The sequence below is a fragment of the Microtus pennsylvanicus genome, chromosome X (genome assembly GCF_037038515.1).
Source record: "Microtus pennsylvanicus isolate mMicPen1 chromosome X, mMicPen1.hap1, whole genome shotgun sequence".
Taxonomy (NCBI): domain Eukaryota; kingdom Metazoa; phylum Chordata; class Mammalia; order Rodentia; family Cricetidae; genus Microtus; species Microtus pennsylvanicus.
The window spans coordinates 143986080-144012290 of NC_134601.1; the positions used below are offsets into that span (position 1 = coordinate 143986080).

The 26211-nt window shown below is 39.6% G+C and overlaps 1 protein-coding gene across 2 annotated transcripts in view; it reads left to right on the plus strand.

Moving 5' to 3' along the window:
• Jade3 (jade family PHD finger 3) overlaps positions 1-22054 on the plus strand; it is a 121667-nt gene extending 99613 nt beyond the window's left edge. For both annotated transcript variants that reach the window (XM_075958422.1, XM_075958421.1), the window contains 4 exons: positions 2028-2144; positions 14608-15078; positions 15761-15878; positions 19684-22054. In XM_075958422.1, the coding sequence (XP_075814537.1) occupies positions 2028-2144; positions 14608-15078; positions 15761-15878; positions 19684-20516 (1539 nt within the window). In that variant the 3' untranslated portion in view covers positions 20517-22054. The remainder of the gene's footprint in view (positions 1-2027; positions 2145-14607; positions 15079-15760; positions 15879-19683) is intronic.
• The last annotated feature ends 4157 nt before the right edge of the window (positions 22055-26211 follow it).

The window sequence follows — 26211 nt, forward strand, 5'->3', positions numbered from 1 at the left end:
ACTTGGGAGATTAGGATCTAGAAACCAGCTTGGAACTGTCTAGTGAGCTCAAAGCCAACCTACATACTTAGACCCTGTAAACCTACAAACAAAACCCACAGATTTGGGCTAGGGTGTAGCTAGTGGTAGAGTATTTGCCTAATATGAACAAAGCAGCTCTCCATTACCAAAAAATTAAATTTAAAAAGGTTGAAGCCAGCCCTGGTACATATGCCTGTAAACCTGCATCTTTGGTTCAAAGCCTGGGCTGCATAGTAAACTCAAGAGTAGCCTAAGCTATAGTGAGACCTTGTCTCAAACAGAGAAAAAAACAAGAGCTAGGGAATATAGCTCAGAGGTAGAGCACTTGCTTAGCATGTGCAGTGGCCTGGACTTGATCCCTAGTACCACACACATAAAAGTAAAACAAATCATCTATAATCCTAACACTCAGAAGGCTGAAATAAGAAGGTCATGAGTTAAGGGCCACCCTGAGTTACATAGATGCTGTCTCAAAAATAAAAATACTAAAACTTTTAGCCAGGCAGTGGTGGCTTACACCTTTAATCCCAGTACTTGGGAGGCAGAGGCAGGTGGATCTCTGTGAGTTCAAGCCAGCCTGGTCTACAGAGTGAGTGCCAGGACAACCAGAATTGTTACACAGAGAAACCCTGTTTTGAAAGAAAAAAAAACTTTCAAAAAACTTCTCTTAGGGCTTCTAATTCTTGATTCCTAGATTTTGAATTATTAAAGATCTCTCTTTCCTGATCTGGATATAACTTGTACTAGATGAATCATCTTAGTTTGATAGTTATTCACTGTTTAAAACCTGTTTCTTTCTGGTGCTGGAGAGATGGTCCAGGGATTAAGAGCATTGGCTACTTTTTCAGAAGACCAAAATCCCAGCACCCATATAGTGGCTTATAACCATTTGTAACTCCATTCCCAGAGAATCCAATACTTTTTTTTCAGACCTTTGTAGACACTCCATGCATATGGTGTACAGACATGCATATAGGCTAAACACTCATACACACAAAATAAAACAAAAAATAATAATTTTAAACATTTATTTCTTGGGTCTGGAAAAATGGCTCAGTGATTAGGAGCACTAGCTGTGGCTGTAGAAGACCCAGGTCAAGTCCCAGTGTGCATATGGGAGCTCCCAACTATCTGTAACTCCAGTTGCAGGGGATCCATGGCACCAGGCATACATGTGGTGCACATATATATATGCATGCAGGCAAAATATGCATACAAATAGAATAAATATTTAGAAAACAGTTTCTTTCTTTTAAAAGGCATGTATAAAGTTATAAAAGAGAAACAAGAACACATTTTTAGCAGTAATTACATTGACCCTTTGTTTCCAGATGGAAAAGAATTTTTTTCATCTTTTTTAAAGTATACCTTTCCTTTCAGCATCCCCAAAGACTTAATTTCACTTTGAAGCTACTTTGGCTGAGAGAGTAGGGTAAGCTAATAATAGTTACATAGTTTTAAAGATTGGGGTTTAGAAGTGATATCATCCTCATTCTTTCTAATTACATGCTGCAGTCTCTTCATTACATAAATTTGCTGCTACTTTCCAACAATGTTATCCTGCTTTTTGAACCCAATATAAAGATCTGTCACCGCCTGTCTTTATATTTAGTTGATTAAATGAAATAGCAAGGCATGTGGTACCATCTCTAACATAAAACAGATACTAGAATTTCTAAACTTTCTTTCCTTTCCTTAGTAGCTTTCTTTGGTTCCTAAGTAAAGATGGATATATCTTGATTCTTTAAGGTAACCATGACTACCTAGTCTACACTCGTGCACTCTCATCACATATATGAATTGTTTACATTGCTAGAAGTAACTGAAGGACTGAGCAGTGAAAAGAGATCTGTTTTGTTTATTCTTAGTTTCATACTAACCTTGGAAGATACGGCTTACCTCATTGTTTTAATGTTCTCAGCTTCATATAACATCATTTATAGTTTGTGAAAAGTACTTCTGAGATGCCTTGGTGCTTCTGCCTTATGATGATATTTTATTTGTAGGTCAGCATCGCTTGTCCTGAGAGAATGGAACCCATCACAAAAATCTCCCATATTCCACCTAGCCGGTGGGCCTTAGTTTGCAGCCTGTGCAAGTTGAAGACGGGGGCTTGTATTCAGGTAAGTGCCTTGAGAAGTAGTGGAATGAGCTAAAACCAAGCGTCTCCCCTCTCATGTGCAGGATGGTGTCATTCCACAGAGCATGTGTGGAAATCTTTTCAGATGTTGCTTCCAGGCTATTCAGCTTGGTTTTTGGTTTTTTTTTGGGGGGGGGGGTTGTTTTTGTTTTTTTGTGGTTTTTCGAGACAGGGTTTCTCTGCGGCTTTGGAGCCTGTCCTGGAACTAGCTCTTGTAGACCAGGCTGGTCTCGAACTCACAGAGATCTGCCTGCCTCTGCCTCCCGAGTGCTGGGATTAAAGGCGCGCGCCACCACCGCCCGGCTCATGTTTTTTTTTAAAGATTTATTTTTATTTATGTGTATGTGTGTGGGTACCCCCAGAGGCTAGAAGAGGGTGTTGGATCTCCTGGAACTGGATTTACAGGTTGTTGTGAACCATCCAGCACAGCTGGGAACTTGGATCCTCTGAAAAAACAATAAATGGTTTTAACCACTAAGCCTATTCCTTTCAACATTCATATTGGTTGTGGGCATAGTGATATACACCTTAGGCCCAGCTACTCGGAAAATTGGGACAGAAGAATCAGTTCAGTTCAGGAGTTCAAGGCCAACCTGAAAAAACATAGTGAGATCCTTTCTCAAAATAATACTCATAGTGGTATTTAACCTTTTAGTGTCAGAGCTCATGAATTAACTGAACTCTGAAGCTGAGTGATTTCATTCTTAGTAGGAATAAGCTATAACTCTAAAGCTATAAGCCTATAACTCTAAGCTATAAGTCCATGTTCAGTAAATTCATTAATTGTCAATTTAAGATCCAGAATGATTGAATAGATGGCTCTATAAACATTTGAGTATGGAAAGGTATATTTGAATAGATAGTCTGGTGACTAGTTTTGAAAATCATTCTCATAGGCTTCTATGTTGCACATGGCAGTACAAGTAATGTTTTCTAAAATATCTGAGGTACAGTATCACTTCACTTTCTGTTCCAAACATACTAAGGTGGTACTGCTTGTAAGTGGGAAGGAAGGACTGACCTTCCATTCCATAGTCTTACTGTATGTAAGCTGCAGACGGTTGAAATTAGATTTTCCTGTACACCTTCAGAGAAAAGAGTCTCTGTAATGTCATAACTTAAGACAATGACACTAGGTATTCACTGCTGATTGGCATAACAGGTTGCAGACTTGTCATCTAACAAATATGAGCACTTGTCATGTTTTTTAAAAATTTCTTTTGGCTGATTTTATTTATCTTAGCTATAACATTTTAGTATTTATAAAGGAAAAGTATCCCCCTAATATTTATGGACTTTGCTGTCTAGTATTATGTCAATTCAACACAAGCTAGGGTTATTTTGGAAATGACTCAATTGAGAAAATGCCCATAAATAGATTGGCATGTAGACAAGCCTGTGATGCATTTTCTTGATTGATGACTGATATGAGAGGTTCCAGCCCACCATGTGGGGGGGGGGGGAAGGTGCCATTCCCAGTCTAGTCCTGGGTACTATAAGAAAGCAGTTTGAACAAGCCATAGGAGCAAGGCAGTAGACTCTTCCACGGCCTCTGCATCATTTCCCGCCTTGCGTTTCTGTCCTGACTTCCCTGGATTATGCAAGTTGTAAGATGAAATAAACCCTTTTCTCCCTAAGATACTTTTGATTATGGTGGATTTTTGTTTTTTGTGAGGATGTTTGTTACTTTGTTTTTCCTGGTTTTGGGTTTTTTGAGACAGGCGCTCTCTGTGTAACAGCCCTTACTGTCCTGGAACTCGCTTTGTAGACAAGTCTGGCCTCGAACTCACAGAAATCCACACATTTCTGCCTCCCAAGTGCTGGGATTAAGTTCATGGACCACTGTGCCAGGCCTGGTATTGGTGTTTTATCATAGCAGTAGAAACCCTGAGCCACTAACCTATCACATGGTCTGTTTGTTTAAGTTCTTTCCTGTTTGCTCTCCATATATGAGCCTCTTAAAGGCTAAGATGATACCATTCCACCATTAGTATTCATTTAGGGTTCATTAAATAAATGCGTATGTTTCCTTGTATCAAATTAATTTATAATACATATATTCCATGAAAACAATATTTTCCATGTGCATTATTTAATAATTTTACAGTGGAGATTGAATTTGTATTCAAAAAATTACTTATTCTCCTCATTATGGCACCCACATTTCCCACAATTTTGCTGTTAAAGATTATTTTTATGCAGTCAGTAATTAATAACATAGTGAGGAAAAAAAACATTGGCCTTAACCTTTGCAGATCTGAGTTTGCATTGCTACACATTCTGTGTTCTGTTATATTGTTCATCTATGAGTTTTATCTTACCTAGTTTTGTTCTACGCTTTCCCCACACCTTGACATGGTTAGACCTACAGTAAATACTAGATTAATGGGTGGCTAATGGATAAACAGATGAGTAGATGGAACATTCTAGAGGTTTTTTTGTCTGTAGACCGACGGTTTTTAATTTTATTAAAGTTCAGATTCTTGATTTTAGAGAACTCTTACTAAATTGAGGCTATTATGCATTTTTTTAGAAAAGATTACACCTTTTTTTTTGGTTTTTCGAGACAGGGTTTCTCTGGCTTTGGAGACTGTCCTGGAACTAGCTCTGTAGACCAGGCTGGTCTCGAACCACAGAGATCCGCCTGCCTCTGCCTCCCAAGTGCTGGGATTAAAGGCGTGTGCCACCACCGCCCGGCAAGATTACACTTTTTTATTGATTTTTATTGAACTATACATTTTTTCTGCTCCCCTTGCTTCCTCTCCCCTCCCCTTCAACCCTTTCCCAAGGTCCCAATGCTCCCAATTTACTCAGGAGATCTTGTCTTTTTCTACTTCCCGTATAGATTAAATCCATGTATGTCTCTCTTAGGGTCCTCTTTGTTGTCTAGTTTCTCTGGGATTGTGATTTGCAGGCTGGTTTGCTTTACTTTATGTTTAAAAACCATTTATGAGTGAGTACATATGATAATTGTTTTTCTGGGTCTAGGTTGCCTCACTCAATATGATGTTTCTAGCTCCATCCATTTGCCTGCAGATTTTTAAGATGTCATTATTTTTTTCTACTGTGCAGTACTCCATTGCTTTAAATGTACCACATTTTCCTTATCCATTCTTCAGTCGAGGGACATTTAGTTTATTTTCAGGTTCTGGCTATGACAAACAATGCTGCTATGAACATAGTTGAGCACATGTCCTTGTGGCACGATTGAGCATCCTTTGGATATATACCCAAAAGTGATATTGCTGGGTCTTGAGGAAGGTTGTTTTCTAATTTTCTGAGAAATCACCACACTGACATCCAAAGGGACTGTACCAGCTTGCATTCCCACCAGCAGTGCAGAAGTGTTCCCTTTTCCCCACAATCTCTCCAGCATAAGTTGTCATCAGTGTTTTTAATCTTGGCCATTCTTACAAGTGTAAGGTGGAATCTCAGAGTTGTTTTGATTTGCATTTCTCTGATGACTAAGGATGTTGAACATTTCTTAAGTGTCTTTCAGTCATTTTAGATTCCTTTGTTGAAAGTTATCTGTTTAGGTCTGTGTCCCATTTTTTATAGGATTATTTGTTTATTTTGATGACCAATTTCTTGACTTATGTGCATATTTTGGAGATCAGTCTTCTGTGTGATGTGAGGTTGGTGAAGATCTTTTCCCATTCTATAGGCTACCATTTTGTCTTGCTGACTGTATCTTTTGCTTTACAGAAGTTTTTCAGTTTCAGGAGGTCCCATTTATTGTTTCTCTTGGTGTCTATGCTGCTATTATGCATTTTTTTCTTTATGTTTTTGTTTATTTTTTTTAGTTGTTGAAAAATAAAATTTCTGCCTCCTCCCCATTTCCCATTTCCCTCCCCCTCCTCCCACACATTGCCCCTTCCTCCTCTCCCCCCCCCCACTCCATTCCCCCTTCCTCTCGAGAATGAAGAGCAGTCCAGATTCCCTGCCCTGTGGGAAGTCCAAGGTCCTCCCACTTCTATTTTTGTGTGGTGCTGGAGATTAATCTCAAGATCTCAAGTATGCTGAGCAAATGCTATACCACTGAACTGCATCCTTATAACAAACTTTAGTATAAGGAATTTAATATGCTCAACAACTGTATATGCCTAATTGTATTCTAGGGTTTACTTTGGGTCTACAACTGTGGAGTTTATATTTTAGTTTGTAAAAGTAGACAGCAATAGATGTTAAATAAAATATTAGAAGGTGATACCTGCTGTGGAAAAGACTGTGGAGGTCAGTAAGGAGTTTGGAAGTGTGATGCAGGGAGTGTGAGTTACAAGTTTAAGCTGAGAGTTAGGGTAGGACTAACTATGGAGGTAACATTTGAACAAAGGCTTCAGTGCAAGACAAAAAAACTATGTAGATGTTTAGGATGAAAGTGTTCCAGGCAGAGGAAACCGCCATTGGAAAAAAGCCATGAGATAGGAGTGTGCCTGGCCTATTTGATCAAAAAGAAAGAATCCAGCAAGATGAAAATGGAATGTTTGGGAAAGAAGATCAAAGAAATTATATGGGTCTTTAATGGTTAGAGGAAGGACTGGTAAATTTTTTCTATAAATAACAAGATAGTAAATATGTTAGACTTTGTAGACCATGTAGTTTCTTGTCACAGCCACTCAACTTTGCAATGTGGCCATAGACAGTATTTAAATAAGAGCCTTTTTGAGCATGAAGGCTTCTGATAATCCTTTAGCAGACACTAGTCTGGATTTTGCCCAGCTTTCTAGACATACTTGCTCTAATTGCCAGATTTCCCAAATTTCCCTATTCTGTATCTTATTTTGAAGTTCCTATTCTATCTAGATCCTGAGGCTTGACCTAGTCTATGAACTGAGACTGTGTCTAGAAAAAAAAATGGCTTTGAAGCCGGGTATGATAGCATGCACCTATAAGCCCTAACATTTGGAAGGCTGGGGCAGTAGTACCACCAGTTGAGGGCCAGCCTAGGCCATATAGTTAGACCCTGTCTTAAAACACAAGGTGGGGAAAAAAAGATGGAGGAAAGTGGAAAGAGGAGAGAAGAGGAGGGATATACTCTTTGGTGCCAGCCTCCCAGGATTTGAAACCTGGTCTTCTTGCTGGTTATGTAAGCTTGGAAAAGTTACCTAACATCTCTGGGCTTCAGTTTCCACAACTATAATTGGAGACAATAATAGTAATTACTTAAGATGGCAGAGAACATAGCATAGTACCTAACAGCTAGTAATTGTATATGCCCATATTATTATTCCCTAGAGTAAATCTGATTATCTGATAAAAATCTCTAACATGTATTTGGCTAGCCAAACTAAATAGAATCATCCAACATTTGTGGTTTGGATTGATGGTAGAGAGATAAGGGCCTGTTTGAAGTCACTTACAAGTATACAAAATTTAAATTGGTAAACTAGCACGAGTTTACTGTTAGGCCAATATGAGTTCAATTGTGATGGAAATTAACTTCTAAAAGATAAAATCTTCAAGTGGAGAACTAGTAAATAAGAAAGTACATTTTTTTCCAGTGACTATTAAAAGTGACACAATAAGGAAAATGAAATACTAAGATTAAAGGGAAGGTGGAGGAGATAGCTCAGTGGTTAAGTACGTGCTGCACAAGCATAAGAACCTGAATTTGAATCCCCAGCACCTATTTAAAACTAAATGTTTGGCATCATACATCTGTAATCCCAGCTCTGAGAGTGATGTGCAGAAGCAGGCAGATCCTGGAATCGCTTAACTGGCTAGCCAGTAAGCTGAAATGGTGAGCTCCACGTTCAGAAGCAGACTTTGTTTCAAATATAAAGTGGAGAGCAACTAAGGAAGCCATCTGACATCAACCTCTAGTCTCCACACATAAAAGAGCACTCCTCCACCCACCTAGGGAAGCATGTCATTGGTTTTTTGGGTTTTTTTTTTCAGATATTTCACAATTCATTAATGGAAGTTGTTCTTGTTCTAAGACTGTTATAATCTCTGCCTTTGGGAGCTCAAAACATTTTAAGGGGAGATAAATGTAAACATGGGCTAGACATGATGTGATACATGCCTGTAATACCAACACTTGGGAGGTAGAAGAATTCAAAGCCAACTTTGGCTATATAGTCAAGCCATCCAATTTTAAAACAAAAAAAAATGGGAAAAGTTAGGTAACACTTCAGTGACATCTCTTCTCAGATTGTAGGGCTGAGAGATAAGAGCTGGTAGTTACCGTAGATGTTAGAGTATAAGAGTAGACCATTTATGGCATCGTTTCTGTAAACTGTTGTGAGTTATTTGTATGCTATGTGAAAATGTGTTGCTGTGATTGGTATAATAAAAAACTGAATGGCCAATAGCTAGGCGGGAAGAAAATGCTGTAACAGCAACATATCTATTAATTAATTTTATGTGTTCCTGTGACAAAATACCTGACAACAGCAACTTAAGGAAGGAAAGGTTTATTTGGGCTCACACTTTGAAGGTATAGTCCACCCTGGCAGGGAAAGCACAGTGTCAGAAGAATGAGTCAGCAAGTCATACTGTGTCTGTAGTCAGAAAATAGAAAGTGAGATGAATGTTCAACTCAATTTCTCCTTTTTAATTCACTAACCAATGATGATGGTTCCACCAACATTCAGTCAACCTTCCTTACTCAGCTAAATATTTCTAGAAATAGTGTCAAAGACACCACAGAGTGTTTTCATGATGATGCTAAACCCTGGCAGTTGGCATTAGTGATTAATCATCATAACACCAAAACAAAGCAAGTATGAAACATAAAAGTCAAATGACTATACCACCAGTAGCTCTAGAAAAGAAAATAGGCTATAGAGACATATCAGTAGTAAGTAATATATAATGCTCTTCTAGAAGACCCAAGTTTGGTTCCCGGCGTGAATTGGGTTGCTTACAGCTGCTGCCTATAACTCCAGCTCCAAGACACTGCACTATTTTTTTTTCTTGGAAAGGAAAACATTTAATTGGGGCTGGTTTATAGTTCAGAGGTTTAGTCCATTATCATCAAGACACTGCACTATTATGCATATAACCACATAAAGGCATGCATATCTGCAGAGTTGAAATTAAAATTTAATCTTTGTAAAGAAAAGAAAGTGGCAAAAATGTGGAATAAACTATGGAGTTAAAAGTTAAGGTGGAACCAGGTGGTGGTGGTGGCGCACGCCTTTAATCCCAGCACTAAAGAGGCAGCGGCAGGTGGATCTCTATGAGTTTCAGACCAACCTGGTCTACCATAGCAAGCTCTATACCAGCCAGGTTTTACATAGTGAGACCGTGTCTCAAATAATTAGTAAAGGTGGTACACACCTGTAAGCCCAGCACATGGGACGGGGAGGCAGGAGGACTGGAAGTTCAAGGCAAGCCTAAACTAAAAAATGAATAAAGGTAATAAATGAAATAAAGATGGTGTAGGAAAAAGGAAAAAAATAAACAAAAAATGAAGCTGAGGAAAAGAGTAAGCTGTTTTAAAATACAGATATAGAAGATGTAAATAAAGTGAGGTAAAAGTGAATAGATATAAATAAAATATGAATAAAACTATAAATAACAAAATTTTGAAAAACCTAAAACTATAGTAAAAAGATAAATAGGCTGAATTTTTTAAATATATAATTGACACAACATCCTTTCCCAGTCTTGTCTGTCTGTCTGTTTGTTTGTTTGTTTGTTTTTCGAGACAGGGTTTCTCTGTGGCTTTGGAGCCTGTCCTGGAACTAGCTCTGTAGACCAGGTTGGTCTCGAACTCACAGAGATCCGCCTGCCTCTGCCTCCCGAGTACTGGGATTAAAGGCGTGCGCCACCACCGCCCGGCTCCCAGTCTTTAAATACTAGAATGTACCAGGTCTGGGAGAGGGAGAGAACTGGATCTATCTTAATACCTCTCTTTTCCCACAGTACAAGTTGCTGCTACATGCTGCTGCTCCTATAGGGCTGGACCTACTCAGGATATGTTATCCGTTATCTTATTGCTCTAGAAGTTTCTCTGTTTAGCTACTAAAAGCCAGTGCTGGCCATAGGAGCCAAGCAGGTTGCCACTTACCGTCTCTAACTCCCTCCCTCCCTCCCTCCCTCCCTCCCTCCCTCTCCCCCCTCTAGTGGGGATATGGCAAGATTCACACCAAATCCTCATACTTGATTTAAGGCTTACATGGCCAGTTAATGCATAAGCTAAGGGGTATTCTGCAAATGCATCAAAGAATGGGAAGGCAAAAAAATGCCACGTTCTGCACTGGACCGAAAGAATCAAGGAAACCCAGTACTCTGCCTACCAGACCCTACCCAGGAATTAATAACCCCAAAGGAGGCTGCAGAAATAAATTGATAACCCAAGAGTAGGCCTACCTAATGAGCAAGTACCAGTTATAAAGTATCAGCTCAAAGGCCACTCTGTGCTCTCAGTCTCCACAGTAACCTGAAGATAACTGGGTTTATGACTCATTAGAGTAGTCAGGGTCAGTGACCACCATGCCTTCCACTCCCTGCCTAAATACCACAGCTTGTCCAAGGAGGTGTATATCTTATGCTCCTCACTATATCACCCCCAAAACCATGCATTCCGTGTTTATTTCTCCACTCATAGCCTTGGAGGCCAGAGGTAATATTCCATTTGTCTGACACCTTGTTCTTGGGTCCTTCTGGAAGTCAGGTTGATATCATGTAACCCAAAGCCTCTACCATAGTCACACAGTTAGCATAAACTACATATTAGAACATTCCAAAGGCTTACTTGCTACTTCTCAGGTAATAGAGGCAAAGGGTCAAACCCTTCTTTGGGCAAGGTTAATCCTTTGCCACACAGTATTCAAAAGAAAGGAAAACATAAATAAAAACTTCTGCATAAATTTTCATAGCAACATTATTTTATAATAGCAATAAATAAATATTTGACTCCAAAAGTTGGCTGTGCTTTCTTCTTTTAGCCCCAAAGTGTACACAGACTTCCAATTATAAATACCACAGAATAACCTTTTCTAAAACTAGATGATTTTACGGCAGAGTTTGCTAAGAGACATTCCTTATTATCATCCATGTATTTGTCTTTTTTGTGTAATTTCTCTCTCTACATTCTATAAATTTATCCTGGAAGACATTTATTCGTTTTTAACATTTTATTGGTTGTTGCTAAAATATGCCTTTTACTATTTGGTTTATAAGTATCTGTATATAGATTTAAGCCAATTGATAATAAAAATACTCAGATAAAAATGCATCTTGAGCTTAACATCATCCTCATTTTCATAAGGTTTGTCAAATATGTGGAAATTTTAAGGATACATATTTCTATGTAGTATAACCAAATTTTCCAAAAGAACTATCCAAAGCTAAGAAGGGCTGTTTTGTGAGAATGTGCTTTTGTCAGTGAAAGAATCTAGTGGGTATCTAGATTCACTTCATTGGAAATGGACATGTCTAAATCACATAATTTAGGATAAGTTTAATTAACAGTAAGTGTAAAGGCTGGATTAGATGATATTAGAGTTATATCCCATTCCTGATTTTTTTTATCCTTTGAAGTTATTTAAAGATAAACCTCCCACGGGCTGGAGAGATGGCTCAGTGGTTAAGAGCATTGCCTGCTCTTCCAAAGGTCCTGAGTTCAATTCCCGGCAACCACATGGTGGCTCACAACCATCTGTAATGATGTCTGGTGCCCTCTTCTGGCCTGCAAACATATACACAGACACAGACAGAATATTGTATACATAATAAATAAATAAATATTTAAAAAAAAAAGATAAACCTCCTGCCAGGAGTGGTGCTACACACCTTGATCCTAGCACTCGGGAGGCAGAGGCAGACTATCTTTGTGAGTTCAAGTCCAGCCTGGTCTACATAGTGAGTTCCAGGATAGCCAGGGATACACAGAGAAAACCTGTCTTGAAAAATTCCTTTACTAGTTGACAGTATTGTCTTAGAAGAAGAGGATTGAGTATTCAAGAAAAATGAAATAATTATACAACAAATAATATGAGACAGTCTTCAGCAACTATCAGTGGGGTATTAAAAACAGATCATCTCCCAGATCAAAGTTATAGAATGTAGAAATATAAACTGCACCAGATAAAAAATACATAAGTGATAATTAGGAATGTCTCTTAAGCAAACTGCTATAAAACCATCTAGTTTTTAGAAAAGATCATTCTGGGAACTGAAAAAATGGCTCAGTAGTTAAAAGAGTTCGATATTCTTGCAAAGGACCCAAGTCCAATTCCCAACACCCACATAGACCTGCTCACAACTCTGTAACTCCAGTTCCAGGTGATCTGACACCTCTTCTGACTTCCATATACATAGTAAACATGCATACACATTCACATAAATATTTTTAAAGTCATGTGATATTATAATTAAAAGTCTGTACATTTTGGTGGTAAAGAGGAAAGCCAGCTATTAGAAAATAATGCTGCTGTTATTTTGTTTTCATTTCTATTGGGTATCTTGAACTATGAAAAGTCCTGCCATTTTCTTTTTTCTTTTTTTTTTATTTTTACTTTTAAAAAATATTTACTCTTGCCAGGCATGGTGGCTCATACCTTTAATCTCAGCACTCAGGAGGTAGAGGCAGGTGGGTCTCTGTAAGTTTGAGGCCAACCTGGTCTACAAAGTGAGTTCCAGGACAACCAGGACTACACAGAGAAATCCTGTCTTGAAAAAGTATATAAGTAAATAAAATAAATAAATAATATTTGCTCTTAACTTTTCATTCAGAAAATTAAGGACATTTGATTTAATTCATAAAGGTTTTGACAGTATATGTGGTCTCATTCTATTTTCTTAGAAAAAAAATCTCGTGTTAGCATATATGTGTACCAATGTATTTTAAGATCTCTTAAAAGGAAATCTGTAACAACTTTTTTTAGTTTTTTGATAAAGGGTTTCTCTGTAGCTTTGGAGCCTGTCCTGGAACTTGCTCTTGTAGACCAGGCTGGCCTTGAACTCACGGAGATCTCTGCGAGTGCTAGGATTAAAGGCGTGCACCACCACCCAACTCAAAAGCTATAACATTTTAATCATAACAAATGGTAACTTAGCTTAGGCACAGGAATTTATCTGTCATGGGCTAGATTCTTCCTGCTCTTTCTCCCTATGAATAGTCAGTGTGTTCTATGGTAATGTGAATGACAGAGTAGTACAAACTTATTTTAAAATGTCTGTGACAAAATCCTTCAGTAACTTACTACAGTGATGGAGTGTGTGTGTGTGTGTGTGTGTGTGTGTGTGTGTGTGTGTGTGTGTGTGTGTGTGTGTGTTGTCTAGTTTGGCTGAAATGTGGTTCTTGGAACTGAGGAGTTAAATTTTTCAATGTATGTCATTTTTTAAAATAACACGTATTTATTGAGGGAGTGCACACGTGGAGATTGGGGAATAACTTGCAAGAGTCAGCTCTCTCCTACCATGTAGGTCCTAGGGATCTAATTCATCATCAGTTTTGGTGGCAAAACCCCTTATCTGCTGAGCCATTGTTCCTCATAGTATGTAATTTTAATTAGCCTTTTTTGTAATTTTGGAGATGAAACCCAGGGCCTCACACATGCAACAGAAGGGTTCTAACATGGCTCAACATCTTGGCCCCATTTAAGTTAGTATAAATTTAAGTAGCCATTCATGACTGGTCTAATGCGTAGTTCAGGTGTATTAGAACAATTTCAGGAAGTAAGGTTACTTAGATACTGGATTTATTGTGACCTTTTAGAGCCATGGCTGTCCTAGCAATAATATTAACTATGTCTTTTCTTTCATTTATTCTGAGCAACTGCTTTCTCAGTAGTTTATGGTATTGCCTGAATTCATGACATCCTGGTACATAGGTAGTTGATGTAGGTTCTGTCTTAAGCTTTATGTCCAGGAATTTTTCAGCTATTAGTAGGTAGTGTGTGAAAAGTATTACAATAAAAGCATATATAGGCAATGTGGAAGACGCAGAGAAGAAACCATATAACTTTACATAAATTAAGAGACTTCTCAAAAAAAGCAACTCAATACTTGCAGCTTAAATTGAAACCTTAAAATGGGAATTTCATATTTTTGCTCTTTTCTATATGACCAAGTTTCCTGGGTAACATAAAAAAATTCTTGGGCTGGAGAGATGGCTCAGAGGTTCAGAGCACTGGCTGGTCTTCCAGAGGTCCTGAATTCAATTCCCAGCAACCACATGGTGGCTCACAACCTCCCTAGCGAGATCTGGTGCTCTCTTCTGGTCTGCAGGCATACATACAGGCAGAACACTGTATGCATAATAAATAAATAAATCTTTTTTTAAAAAAAAAGGGGGGGAGGAAGCATATAATAATTTTTTTAAAAATTCTTACTTGTAAAATATGTTTCTCTTTTTTTATTTGTAAAATATTTGTCATGGTCAAGCCTTCCCCTGTCTTTTTTGCTTTCTATAAGCTCACAGTTGGGGCCAGAGACATAGGTGTTCCCTATCCTCTTCCCATCTACTCCTTAACACATTTTTTCTCCTTCAGTGCTCTGTGAAAAGCTGTCTCATAGCCTTTCATGTCACCTGTGCCTTTGAGCACGGCTTGGAAATGAAGACTATCCTAGATGAAGGTGATGAAGTAAAATTCAAGTCATTTTGCCTCAAGCATGGCCAAAACAAGCCAAAAATTGGGGAGGCCGAGTACCACCACCATAGAGTTGCTGAGCAGAGCCAGGCAAAAAGTGAGAAAACCAGCCTGCGGACACAGAAACTTCGTGAACTAGAGGAAGAATTCTACACCTTGGTCCAGGTGGAAGATGTTGCCAAAGAGCTGGGGCTGTCTGCATTAACTGTTGACTTTATCTATAACTACTGGAAACTGAAGCGCAAAAGCAACTTCAACAAGCCATTAATTCCTCCCAAAGAGGATGAAGAAAATAGCTTGGTACAGCCAAAAGAAGAAAACATCCATACTCGCATGAGAATGTTTATGCACCTGCGGCAGGACCTAGAGAGGGTAAGATGACCAGCTCTTACTATTGTCTACATAGAGATAGAAGATATTTTTAAAATGACCACCCCATTATATAGTGTGAGCTTCTGTGTCTTTCCTTATCATGTGAGTTCATTGTGGTCCCAGACATTGGGTTCTGTTTAAATTTTGACTGGGATTGGAAAGGCTTCATAAGTACTTGCTCTATGAACTTTTAATTTATGATTTCCAGGTAAATTTAGTGCTATAAGAATTGAGAGAAAAGTTAGGTACTGTGTTTATCCTAGGAAATTTCATAATTGTCTAATTCTGGAAATTAACCAGGCTTAGTGGTACAGGTGTCAAGTGCTATCATTCATACTCAGGGATAAAAAGGAGAGGCTAACGTATTATGCCATTATCTTCTCAGCTGGACTGTGTACATAAATATTGATCCTCTTAAATTGTAGACTAGAGAATAGGTTTCAGAGAGAATCTTGGAGCACTTGCTCTTAAAGCCCATTGACATGGGAACCATGTCCCGATGATTGTCATGCTATAGTAATTCCTTTGATTTGGGTCATGGTCTGTGGCCCTTGGGTCTTGTCTTCACTCCTCACTCCCACAGGCACCGGAACTCAGTGACCTTCAGTGTAACTGAACAATTTCAACTGTAAATTTGCTTATTATAACAAACATCTTTATTCACTGGGGATTGGGCTTGCAGGTTCGAAATCTATGCTACATGATAAGCAGGCGAGAGAAGCTAAAACTTTCACACACCAAAGTGCAAGAACAGATCTTCGGTTTGCAAGTCCAGCTTATCAACCAAGAAGTCACAGAAGGTAACAACCTGTGTGTTAAAATTGTACTAGCAAATATAGAGACTGATTATATCCATTTTTACAATTTGGTTCTATATCTATTGTGCCACTTAAAAATTGTTTTGTATGCTTCAGTCTAATTCTGATAATTATGTGACCTATTTCACTGTCAACTTCCAATGAGAAATTAATTCCTGGGTAGAAATCCCCTTCCCGGAAAAAAAAATGAAAGGAGGAAAAGAAATTCCAGGATAGGATTAGAGGAGTTGTAAATCTAAGCCAGATAATCTATTAATTACAGCCCTGAAAGTGTTTTGTAGTTATCAAATTCACTTAAAATCAAGAAGCCAACACCAAATTCTAGTTTCCAGAAACCATTTAATTCCAGGGTTCCTTATCTTAAAAGTAATCTGTTAAAACAGATCTTTAGCTAAAAGTTAAAAGATATAGTTCTAATCTTTTCATTTATTCACTAATATTTATTGAGAACCTACTAGGGTAGTGGTTCTCAATCTGTGGGTTGCAACCCCTTGGGGGTCAAATAACCTTTTCACAGGGGTCATGGAAGATCATTAGAAAATATAGGTATTTACATTACAATTCATAACAGTTGCAAAATTACACTTATGAAGTAGCAACGAAATAATTTGATGGTTGGGGAACCATTAAGCATGAGGAACTGTATTAAAGGGTCACAGAATAGGAAGGTTGAATACCACTATACTAGGAACTAAGAACTAAACTAGAAGATAGAGCAGTCAAACCGAGAAATCCCTGCATTACCCACTTAATGAGAAAGATACATGATGATACAGTAGATGCTTGGCTAGAATCATGACAGTCTTGTACAGGACACTTCCCTATGTATCTTTTAATATAGAATAGGTGGGAGAACCTGATCACTAAGGGTAACTTAGGCAAAATGTATAAAATCAGCACCTGTTAAAAGCCAACCATAAAATAAGAAAAAACATAGAAACAAGATGTTAGGTAGACATCAAAAGCCCCTGGGGTATTTGTGGCTGCATTATAGGATACTGGTATAGCAGGAAGTAGCAGGGATACTCAGCCACAAGGTTACCCTGTAACATGACTGTCAAAGCAATAAAAAGTAAAGGAAAACAGGGAGGAGCCTCTGTGTGATAACAAGATTGGACTCAGCCAAGTGGCTTCTGATTATAAGAATATAGCAGCTTGGGCTGGAGAGATGGCTCAGAGGTTCAGAGCACTGCCTGTTCTTCCAGAGGTCCTGAGTTCAATTCCCAGCAACCACATGATGGCTCACAACCATCAGTAGTGAGGTCTGCTGCCCTGTTCATGTCCAGCAAGCATACAAACAGACAGAACACTGTATATATAATAAATAAATTAATTTTTACAAAAAAGAAAAGAAACAAAAAGAACATAGCAGCTTACAGCATCAACATGTGACAAGCCCTAGCAGAGACGGAGGCTGTAGTTGTTGGAAATGGTCCCTTGGGGAATGCATGCTATCCTTTAGGATACTTCCAAGCTATCCTTTCTCATTTTTATGAAGCTATATATTATAAGAAGATAATGGGCAAAGACCAATTTTATGGTAACATATCCAGGTAATTAATGCATCCTAGCATAGGCATCCTATACCTCTCCCAGGGCCAGCAAGATGATTCAGCAGCATTTGCTTCAAAAGCCTGGTGGCCTGAATTTGATCCTTAGAACCCATGTAAAGATGGAGAGAACTGACTCCATAATGTTGTCATCTACCTTCACATGCATGCTATCGCACATGTGCCTGTAGCGGCGTAAACGAATGCAGACAGTTTGTAAGAATATATATAGTTTTAATGTAGAGATAGACTTACAGAACCACCGTTCCCGCGGAGACCAGGAAAGTAGAAGCGACAGCTCGCCAAATTTATAGGCAGACATTAGCCCGAGGCGAACACGCCCCCTAAGGGGCGGGACTTATCCCTACATCTCCCCTTTTTGTCTAAATAAGACAGAACTAAACCAAATACAACTACATACAATAACAACAAATAATAAATATAACAAACAATACTGAGAACAAAAGCTTTGCTAAACATTCTATCTCAAGGAGTCCAAATAATGTAAAGAGTAACTACAATTATATAATCTTCAACTCAGTCAAAGATCTGAGAAGGGAATAAACACTACTCAACAAACGAGATATATCCAAAATGTGCAACAATTGACAGAGACAACTGACTACCTGGGCAATCACCCAAAGTCTCGTTTGCAATGTTGAGTCAACCAATTTTGGCTAAGGCCTAACATAACTGACATACCATTATTAAAGGCAAGGAACTTTTCAAAACTATCTTACCCTGTCTTGGCAGGATATGACAGTCCTGTTTTATCCATTGATGCACGCTCTGTATCTGTGTCAGTGGTTGAGGTATGGGCATTTCTTTGCCCAAAGGCCAGTTCTGCCAAATAGAAAGGCTCCAGGTGGAGTGTCTTTGGTGCTCAACATTCTCTCGGGAATGGAGCAGTGATTAAATGAATACAGTTTGTGTGTAATTATTTCGGGGCATAAGCTAGCCGGGCAGGCAGCCCCGCCGCCACTCCCTTTTACTACAAATGACGCCCAGACGTGTGGCTAACTGAGTCCACAGAAAGCCTGAGAAAGCTTGGGAAAGAGTAAAGCATGTTTTCTTGATTGTGACAATTTCTCTGGTCTACTCTGCTTGCCAAGTGCTGGGATTAAAGGCGTGTGCTACCACTGCCTGGCTGGCCTCAAACTCACAGAGATCCGCCTGCCCTTGCCTCCCAAGTGCTGGTATCAAAAGCATGCGCCACTACTGCCCGGCCAAGTCACTTTGTGTCAGACCAAATCTGCCGCTGTGGCAGCTTTTGTTGCAAAACCGCAGGTACTTAAGCTTCCGCTAATTCAGGCAGTGGGGTTCCGCTGTAAAACTTAGCCAAGGCAGGCAGAATGGGCCTGTGTGGCCGAGTATGTCTCGGACTCGGCACTGGGGCCGGAGTCACGAACTGAAAAGCAGCACCCAGGAGGGTGCTGTGTTAGCTAGCGGGCTACCCGCTTGAGTCGGGGGCAAAATAGCCCCACGTTGGGCGCCAAAATGTAGCGGCGTAAACGAATGCAGACAGTTTGTAAGAATATATATAGTTTTAATGTAGAGATAGACTTACAGAACCACCGTTCCCGCGGAGACCAGGAAAGTAGAAGCGACAGCTCGGAGCGCGCTCGCCAAATTTATAGGCAGACATTAGCCCGAGGCGAACACGCCCCCTAAGGGGTGGGACTTATCCCTACATGTGCCCATATATGGGTCCAATAATATTTGTTAAATTATTCTATACCCCACAATGGTAATTTGTAATCAGGATATTATAAAGTAAGGACATAAAATATTCAGGAACCACCCACTGCTTCTAATGCCAGATTAAATAAAATACCTATGTGGCTTTCTATTTGGCTTGTTTGGGAATGCCTGAAGAGAACGAGCGATAAAATCTGAAATGTCTTGTGTTTGAGGCACATCTTCAGACCTACTCATTACCCATATGCCCAATCATAAACACACAAGAAATGAAAGGCATGGAAATGGAGACCTAAGACAGAGCACACTAGTTGTTGCTATTGTTTTCTAGGTGTAAAGGTTGAGAGCCATGGATACTGTGGGACTCTGGGTTCATCCTCTACTGCAGCTCACTTTACCTGCTCACCATGGTATACATGCTCATCAGAGACAGGTGCTCATTAGACATTTGGAACAATAGGTTCATGAACTCTCTTTGTGATACACATATGCTTAATAATTAAATCAGTTGTTAAGCAAATCTTCCTTTTTGATTTCAGGACTTTCTTTGACAAATGCACTAGAGAACTCATTGTTTTACCCACCACCACGTATCACCTTAAAGTTGAAAATGCCTAAATCAACCTCAGAAGACTGCAGAGACAGCTCCACAGAAACAGAACACCAACCCTCCTCACCTGGCAGCAGCTCCCCTGGTCACAATAAAAGGAGTAACTGTTTGCTGGCTAGTCGCAGTCATTCTCGAAGTGAAGCCAAGAGTTCCAGTCCCGCTCAGAGAGCTCCATCTGCCGAGTTCTATCATGGGCAATCATTCGGAAAGCCTCTGGCCCGTCAGGCTGCCCTCCACGGACAGGCTTCTATTGGTAATGGGAAGAATCAGCCTAACTCCAGGCTTGCCGGTTCCAATGGCCTGGAGGGCAACTGGTCTGGAAACATCACCCAGAAAGATAATTTAGATGAGATTTTCTGTGACCAGGAGTCACTGCTCAGCCCCCACTTGCCCAGTCAGGGCGTTAGAAAATCTGGCATAGAACACTTTAGCAGATCCTTTAAGGAGGCCACCAATACATGGGTGAGGCCCACTGAGGGCCTCCAGTACTGTGTTAAACCAACTAAGAATGTGAGTTCTAAGGAGCAGTTGTGGGGTAGACAGCTTCTCAGGCGGTCAGCAGGAAGAGCTCCATACCAGGAAACGGATGGGTATTGCCCTGATTTAGAGCCCAGCGATTCAGAAGCAGAAGGGGAAGGGAGTAAAGGAACAGCAAGGGTAAAGAGAGAAAGTGACCGAGAAAATCCTTCTCATGATTCTGTTCGGGAATGCCATGGGAAAAGCGAGACACATCCTCATTCCCACAGCTCAATGCAAAGGTGATCAGAAATACCTAAGCAGCCTTTGCCCCACATTCTAGGGGAAATCTAAACACCAAAAGGTTTCTAGTGTATATTAGGAGGAATTGCAGGGAAAATGATGGTATGATGTTTCGAAAAGGTTTCAGGTCTAGTTTTTATAAGCACATTACAAGAGTTGCAGATTGGCTGGGGTTGCTTTGTTGGAGGCTGCTGGTCACAGTTGGGTATTTGCTCAGTGAGTACTTCAGGACTGCTTTTCAGTTATCTTAACATGCTGATTAAACTACGTATTAAGAATCATTGTGTTGTCAATGGATTTGCGAGAGAACGTGACAGACACTAAAACTACTATAACATGGGCCTCCTTAGAGCTCATGTCTGTAGGAAGTTTCTAATTCCACTGGTATCCAGAAACCTCTTGAAGGGAGAGACCGGGAGAGCAGCATTCTCAGATACTGTCACTATTGTCTTCCTTGCTTCGTGCAAGGTTGAGTTTCTTTCACAGTATCATATCGTATAAAGTCAATTCTCCTAAGTGTCCAGTGCCTGTTCCTAGACCTGCTTGTTGGGAACACACTCATAACTCTCTTATCCAGCTAACAAGCTAACTTGTGGATAGTGTTTACAAAAGTACTACTTCCAAGGAAATGCTCTGCTTCTCAAGGCATTTGCAAAGACTTCAGAGCCTTTCCTGAAGTGTGACCTTTTCTGGGATATTTGTACCAGGTCAGGGTTTTTTGTGTTGTTTTCAAATAAGTTTGACTAAAGTTGGGCTGACAGTTTTTGTATACCTGCTTTAATGTTTATAAAATTTTTATTGAGGTATAATTAAAATATAGTGTAATGCGCAGAGGGTTAAGTATTCTTACCTGCTTTAATTTTGAAACAGATTTTTATTGTCAGACAAATTTGAAAGCATGTGTTTAACACATGGATATAATTTAGCTTTGTATGAATTTTGAATCCAAGGCAATTTCCCAAGTGTAAAAGTTAGAGCCATTTTTCAGAACTTGATTATACCACATTACCAAATAATCAGCCTTGATTCATTTCTAGAGGAAGAGAATTTTGAATTAGAGAATGAAATAGGTCTGCTTCCCATTTAAGATAAGGGGAAAGTAGCAGTTTATAAAATGGGAGGCAGACTGGAATTCTCAGCTCCCTTTTCTTCTTAGCCTTAAAATAATATTCTCTTTCTTCTAGTTTGGGAACATATAGAGAAAGTTTTCAAACAAGAGGCCATTTTCAATTTCTGAAGTTTCCTGCTGGTGAACGCAGCAGTAGGTGCCAGTGAGGGCAGTAACCCTCTAGCCAATGCAGTGGAGCAGTTTGCCCTCCTGCCTTTGTTCTTAGAGCCTTGTTAAAGGTGTCTTTGGGGTTTTGTTCTCCTCTCCCTCTCCCTCCCTCTCCCTCTCCCTCTCTCTCCCTCCTCTCCCTCTCTCTCTCTCTCCCTCTCCCTCCCTCTCCCTCCCTCTCCCTCTCCCTCCCTCTCCCTCTCCCTCCTCTCCCTCTCCCTCTCCCTCTCTCTCCCTCCTCTCCCTCTCCCTCCCTCTCCCTCCCTCTCCCTCTCCCTCCCTCTCCCTCTCCCTCTCCCTCCTCTCCCTCTCCCTCCCTCTCCCTCTCCCTCCTCTTCCTCTCCCTCCCTCTCCCTCCTCTCCCTCTCCCTCCTCTCCCTCTCCCTCTCCCTCCCTCTCCCTCCCTCTCCCTCTCCCTCCCTCTCCCTCTCCCTCCTCTCCCTCTCCCTCCCTCTCCCTCTCCCTCCCTCTCCCTCCCTCTCCCTCCCTCTCCCTCTCCCTCTCCCTCCTCTCCCTCTCCCTCTCCCTCCTCTCCCTCTCCCTCCCTCTCCCTCCTCTCCCTCTCCCTCCTCTCCCTCTCCCTCCTCTCCCTCTCCCTCCCTCTCCCTCCTCTCCCTCTCCCTCCCTCTCCCTCCTCTCCCTCTCCCTCTCCCTCCTGTATTTTGCCTTTCCTTTGGCTGCATCTTCAAAATGTTTGTGTGCCTATGAACATGTATGAAATATGTGAACATACTATAACATGTGTAGTAGGTGTTCTGAATTTTGTTTTAGTTGAAAAATGAGGAAGAAAATTTCCTCTTAATACCCTCAGCCTCTGTTTTTGACTACTTCTAGGTACATATAAATTTAACACTTTGATGGTAATGAGAGTATAATGGAGGTGAGTGGTAAATTTCTTATATTAAAGGCCGGTAAATTGGCCTGTGTGCTTTCATGCCTTTGAATTCTGAGGGGGGGGTGACCAAACATGAAAACAGTGCTTTAGCCAAATTCCATATGAAATGCCATTGGGAGAGTATTGCCTGAAAAATCATTCAAGTCAGGGAAATAAAATGGTAATATTTTTTACAGAATTTTCCTGGGTAACAAATGAGCCTTCAGTTTGTATACATTCCAAATACCCCAAAATGCATCTGCAACATTTTGTTCTGAAGTATTACCTCTTAACCTTTGTTAATGTTTTTTGTCTTGTCTTATATAATTCAAGTTTTGAAGATAAGCTCAATCTTTTTTCAAATGTCACCTTTTTATCAATACTTTTTCATTAAATTATGAAAACTATAAACTACTGTTAGTGTGGTAATTTTCTGTTTTGACATACTGATTTTTAAAAATCTATGAATTTACTTATGTTAGAAAGGAGGTTCAAGGATGAGGAATTGAATGTTTAAAAGCACAAAATCATCTGGTCATGGCAGTGCACGCCTAGACTCCCAGCATTTAAGGCTGAGGCATGAAGATAACTTCTAGGACAGCCTGGGATACAAGACCCTGTCTCAAAGAAAAAAAAAGAAAGAAAACACATATTCCCAATTCAGGTCAATATTAGAAGTCAAAGAGAACCCTTTGTACTTTGCCCAGAAACCATGATTTCATCAGGCTAGTAAGATAAAAACCTTAGGACCAACATTTAAAATGGTCAGTGACATAACGTGACAGGATACACAAGACAATTGTTTATAATACTCATTTTATGCAGAACTCTGGGAGTCTGTCATGGAATCAAGGTTATATGGTCTCATTGGGCAGGACTTTGAGAGGGTCAATATTTTCAAGTTGTCAAGGATCATTAAGTAAATCAGTAGTGAAAGAGATGAAAATGATTGTTTCTGCCTCTACCTACCTCATGTGCTTGTTAGTAGATGACTGTTCTAGTAATTCATTCTGAAGATTTTAAACTATTAAGTATATCCTGTTACATCCAAAAAAGGTTGTTGGGTTTATAAGAATGTATACATATCCAGTGGTAGGTGAACATTCGTGTTAAAGAAATGTTTAAATGTAGAGAGCAAGCCAGATCTAAATCCTCAATATGTTTGGTTGTTTATTTGGGTTTTATATTTTGTTTTGTTTTTCTGTTTTACTGTAGTGAGACTGGAAACCAAGACTCTGAACGTGCTAAGTAAACACTCTCACACTGAGCTGCCAAGCCCCTTTACTGGCTTTCAGAACAGAAAAAAAGTACACAGCAGCAAAAGCATATTTAGCGCCCATTAACTTTGATGTATTATTTCAAAAACTGTATTATATAAACACTTGATTTTCTCAGTTGGATTGTTTTGTGAAAATCAGAAATTGTGTGATAATGGTTTTAAAAGAAGGTTTAGTTAATAAATCCCACCTTGGGAGTGGCCCTTATGCAGCCAACTTTTAACACTCATTTTGCACTGTTAAAGGAGGCTTCTGGGAGTTCAAGTGGTTTTACATCACAGAATGGAAGAGATTATATGATCTAAAGACTTTGTCTTTACAATAAAATGGGCAGGTAATTACACAACTCATTGCGTCTAGTTACTGCTGAATTCCTCCACCTTATGCTTCTGAATAAGCACATCATCACCTTGTTGAGGTGGATTTGGGGTGTGAGCGTTTTTGCAAGGCCTGACCACCAGGCTCCTTCCCTTCCCTTCACTTTTCCTTCAGTTTCCTTCAGTTCCCTTCAGTTTCAGTTAGGTTAAGTAAGTGGCAAGTAGCTTAGAAATAATCTGGAAAGATGAACCTTGAGCAGCTCAAGCTGACATCCAAAAGCTAAAACAGAGAGCATCTTCAGAATCACCTTTTACTGAAGTGTTGAGCTGTAATGGAGTTACTTTCTTGAAGCACATATGAAAATCACGGGTTACTTAAGTCATTCCTCACTTAAACTTTTTTTTGTTTTGTTTTTTGAGACGTTTTCTCTGTAGCTTTGGAGCCTGTCCTGGAACTTGTTCTATAGACCAGGCTGGTCTCGACCTCACAGAGATCCGCCTGCCTCTGCCACCCGAGTGCTGGGATTAAAGGTGTGCGCCACCACCACCCAGCATCACCTTAAACTCTTTAAAACTTAAAATTACACAGAAATAATGCCTTTAGCCCTAAAACAGTGAATGAATGTAAATGAGCACAGCTGGATAGTACCCATTCTAGATCATTCTACTGCTTCATGGGAGTGTGGGCCTTAAATGCTTCTTCCTTTGATACGCCTGCCTGACCTGTGCCCTATCCTTGTGGTTTTTGTTTGTTTGGTTTTTGGTTTTTTGGTTTTGTTGTTGGGTTTTTTTGTTTTTGTTTTGTTTTGTTTTTTGCCTGAGCTTTTCCTCTTCTACTTTGGAAAACAAACTCTGGTTAAATTCTTCCTCATTTCTCTTGTGTCTGCAAACAGGATCTAGAGGGGTTAAAAACAATGAGAATGCTATATGACACTCCCACATCACTTCCCCTTTTCTGTTTAAACAAAAAAAGGAAGGCTTTAACATAGCAAAATTACATATAACAAAACAGTTATCAAGCAAGAATTACAGTTACAATATTTATATCTATTTTATCTTTTATCATAATAATGGAAAACTATATCTATCTATTCTTCAACTCCATCAAAGACTCCAGAAGAATACAATACTACCTAAGCAAACAAAAAGTAAGCAATTTTCAAAACTCTAGAAATGACAGAGACATCTCGCTGCCTGGACAGTCATCCAAAGTTCCTCTGTACCGTTGGGGCATCCATCTTCAGCCTACAGGCCCATAGTTTCCAGCAGACATTTCCATGAAGCAGGAAAATTCAAAGACAGTTCAGTCACTATCTGTTGTGTCCTGCAGAATGTCTTGCAGACTCTTTCATGAATCAGGAACCCCGAAAGATCATCTCACCTTAGGCAAGTTCAGTAGTCCTCTCTCTCTGCGGGTTCTCTGTGTCCAGTTTATGCAATAGTCCAGGCAAGAGCAGTTTCTTGCCCAAATGGCTATCAAACTCCATAAGGATCCTCTTCGATGCCCATCTTCTTGAAGTAGATTGGTGCTGCCAGGAGTGTCTCATTGTCATGAAAAACCCTAAGTTATTAAAACATTTAAAATATCATATTCTATAATCTTTGAAAGATATGAAGAATGCCTATCTAAAATATATCTATGTACATCTAGAAAATCTTAACTAACATGACTACAAGCTTGACTATTATGATTATCTATTAACAAGCTATATATATTACATTTTAAGTGAACTACACAATCACAATACCTTAATCAAGATCAGAAACACATATACATATAACAATATTGACCTTAAATTTATATCACTAAAGCAAAATCCATGTCAATGCAAATTATTCATACCTATATCATATCCCCCTTTAAATGTAAAAGAAGGTTTATAAACCATATTTGGGAACATGGGCGCAGTTTTTTCTCTCCAAACTGCTTCCTGCTGAATGGGAGCGCTGTTAA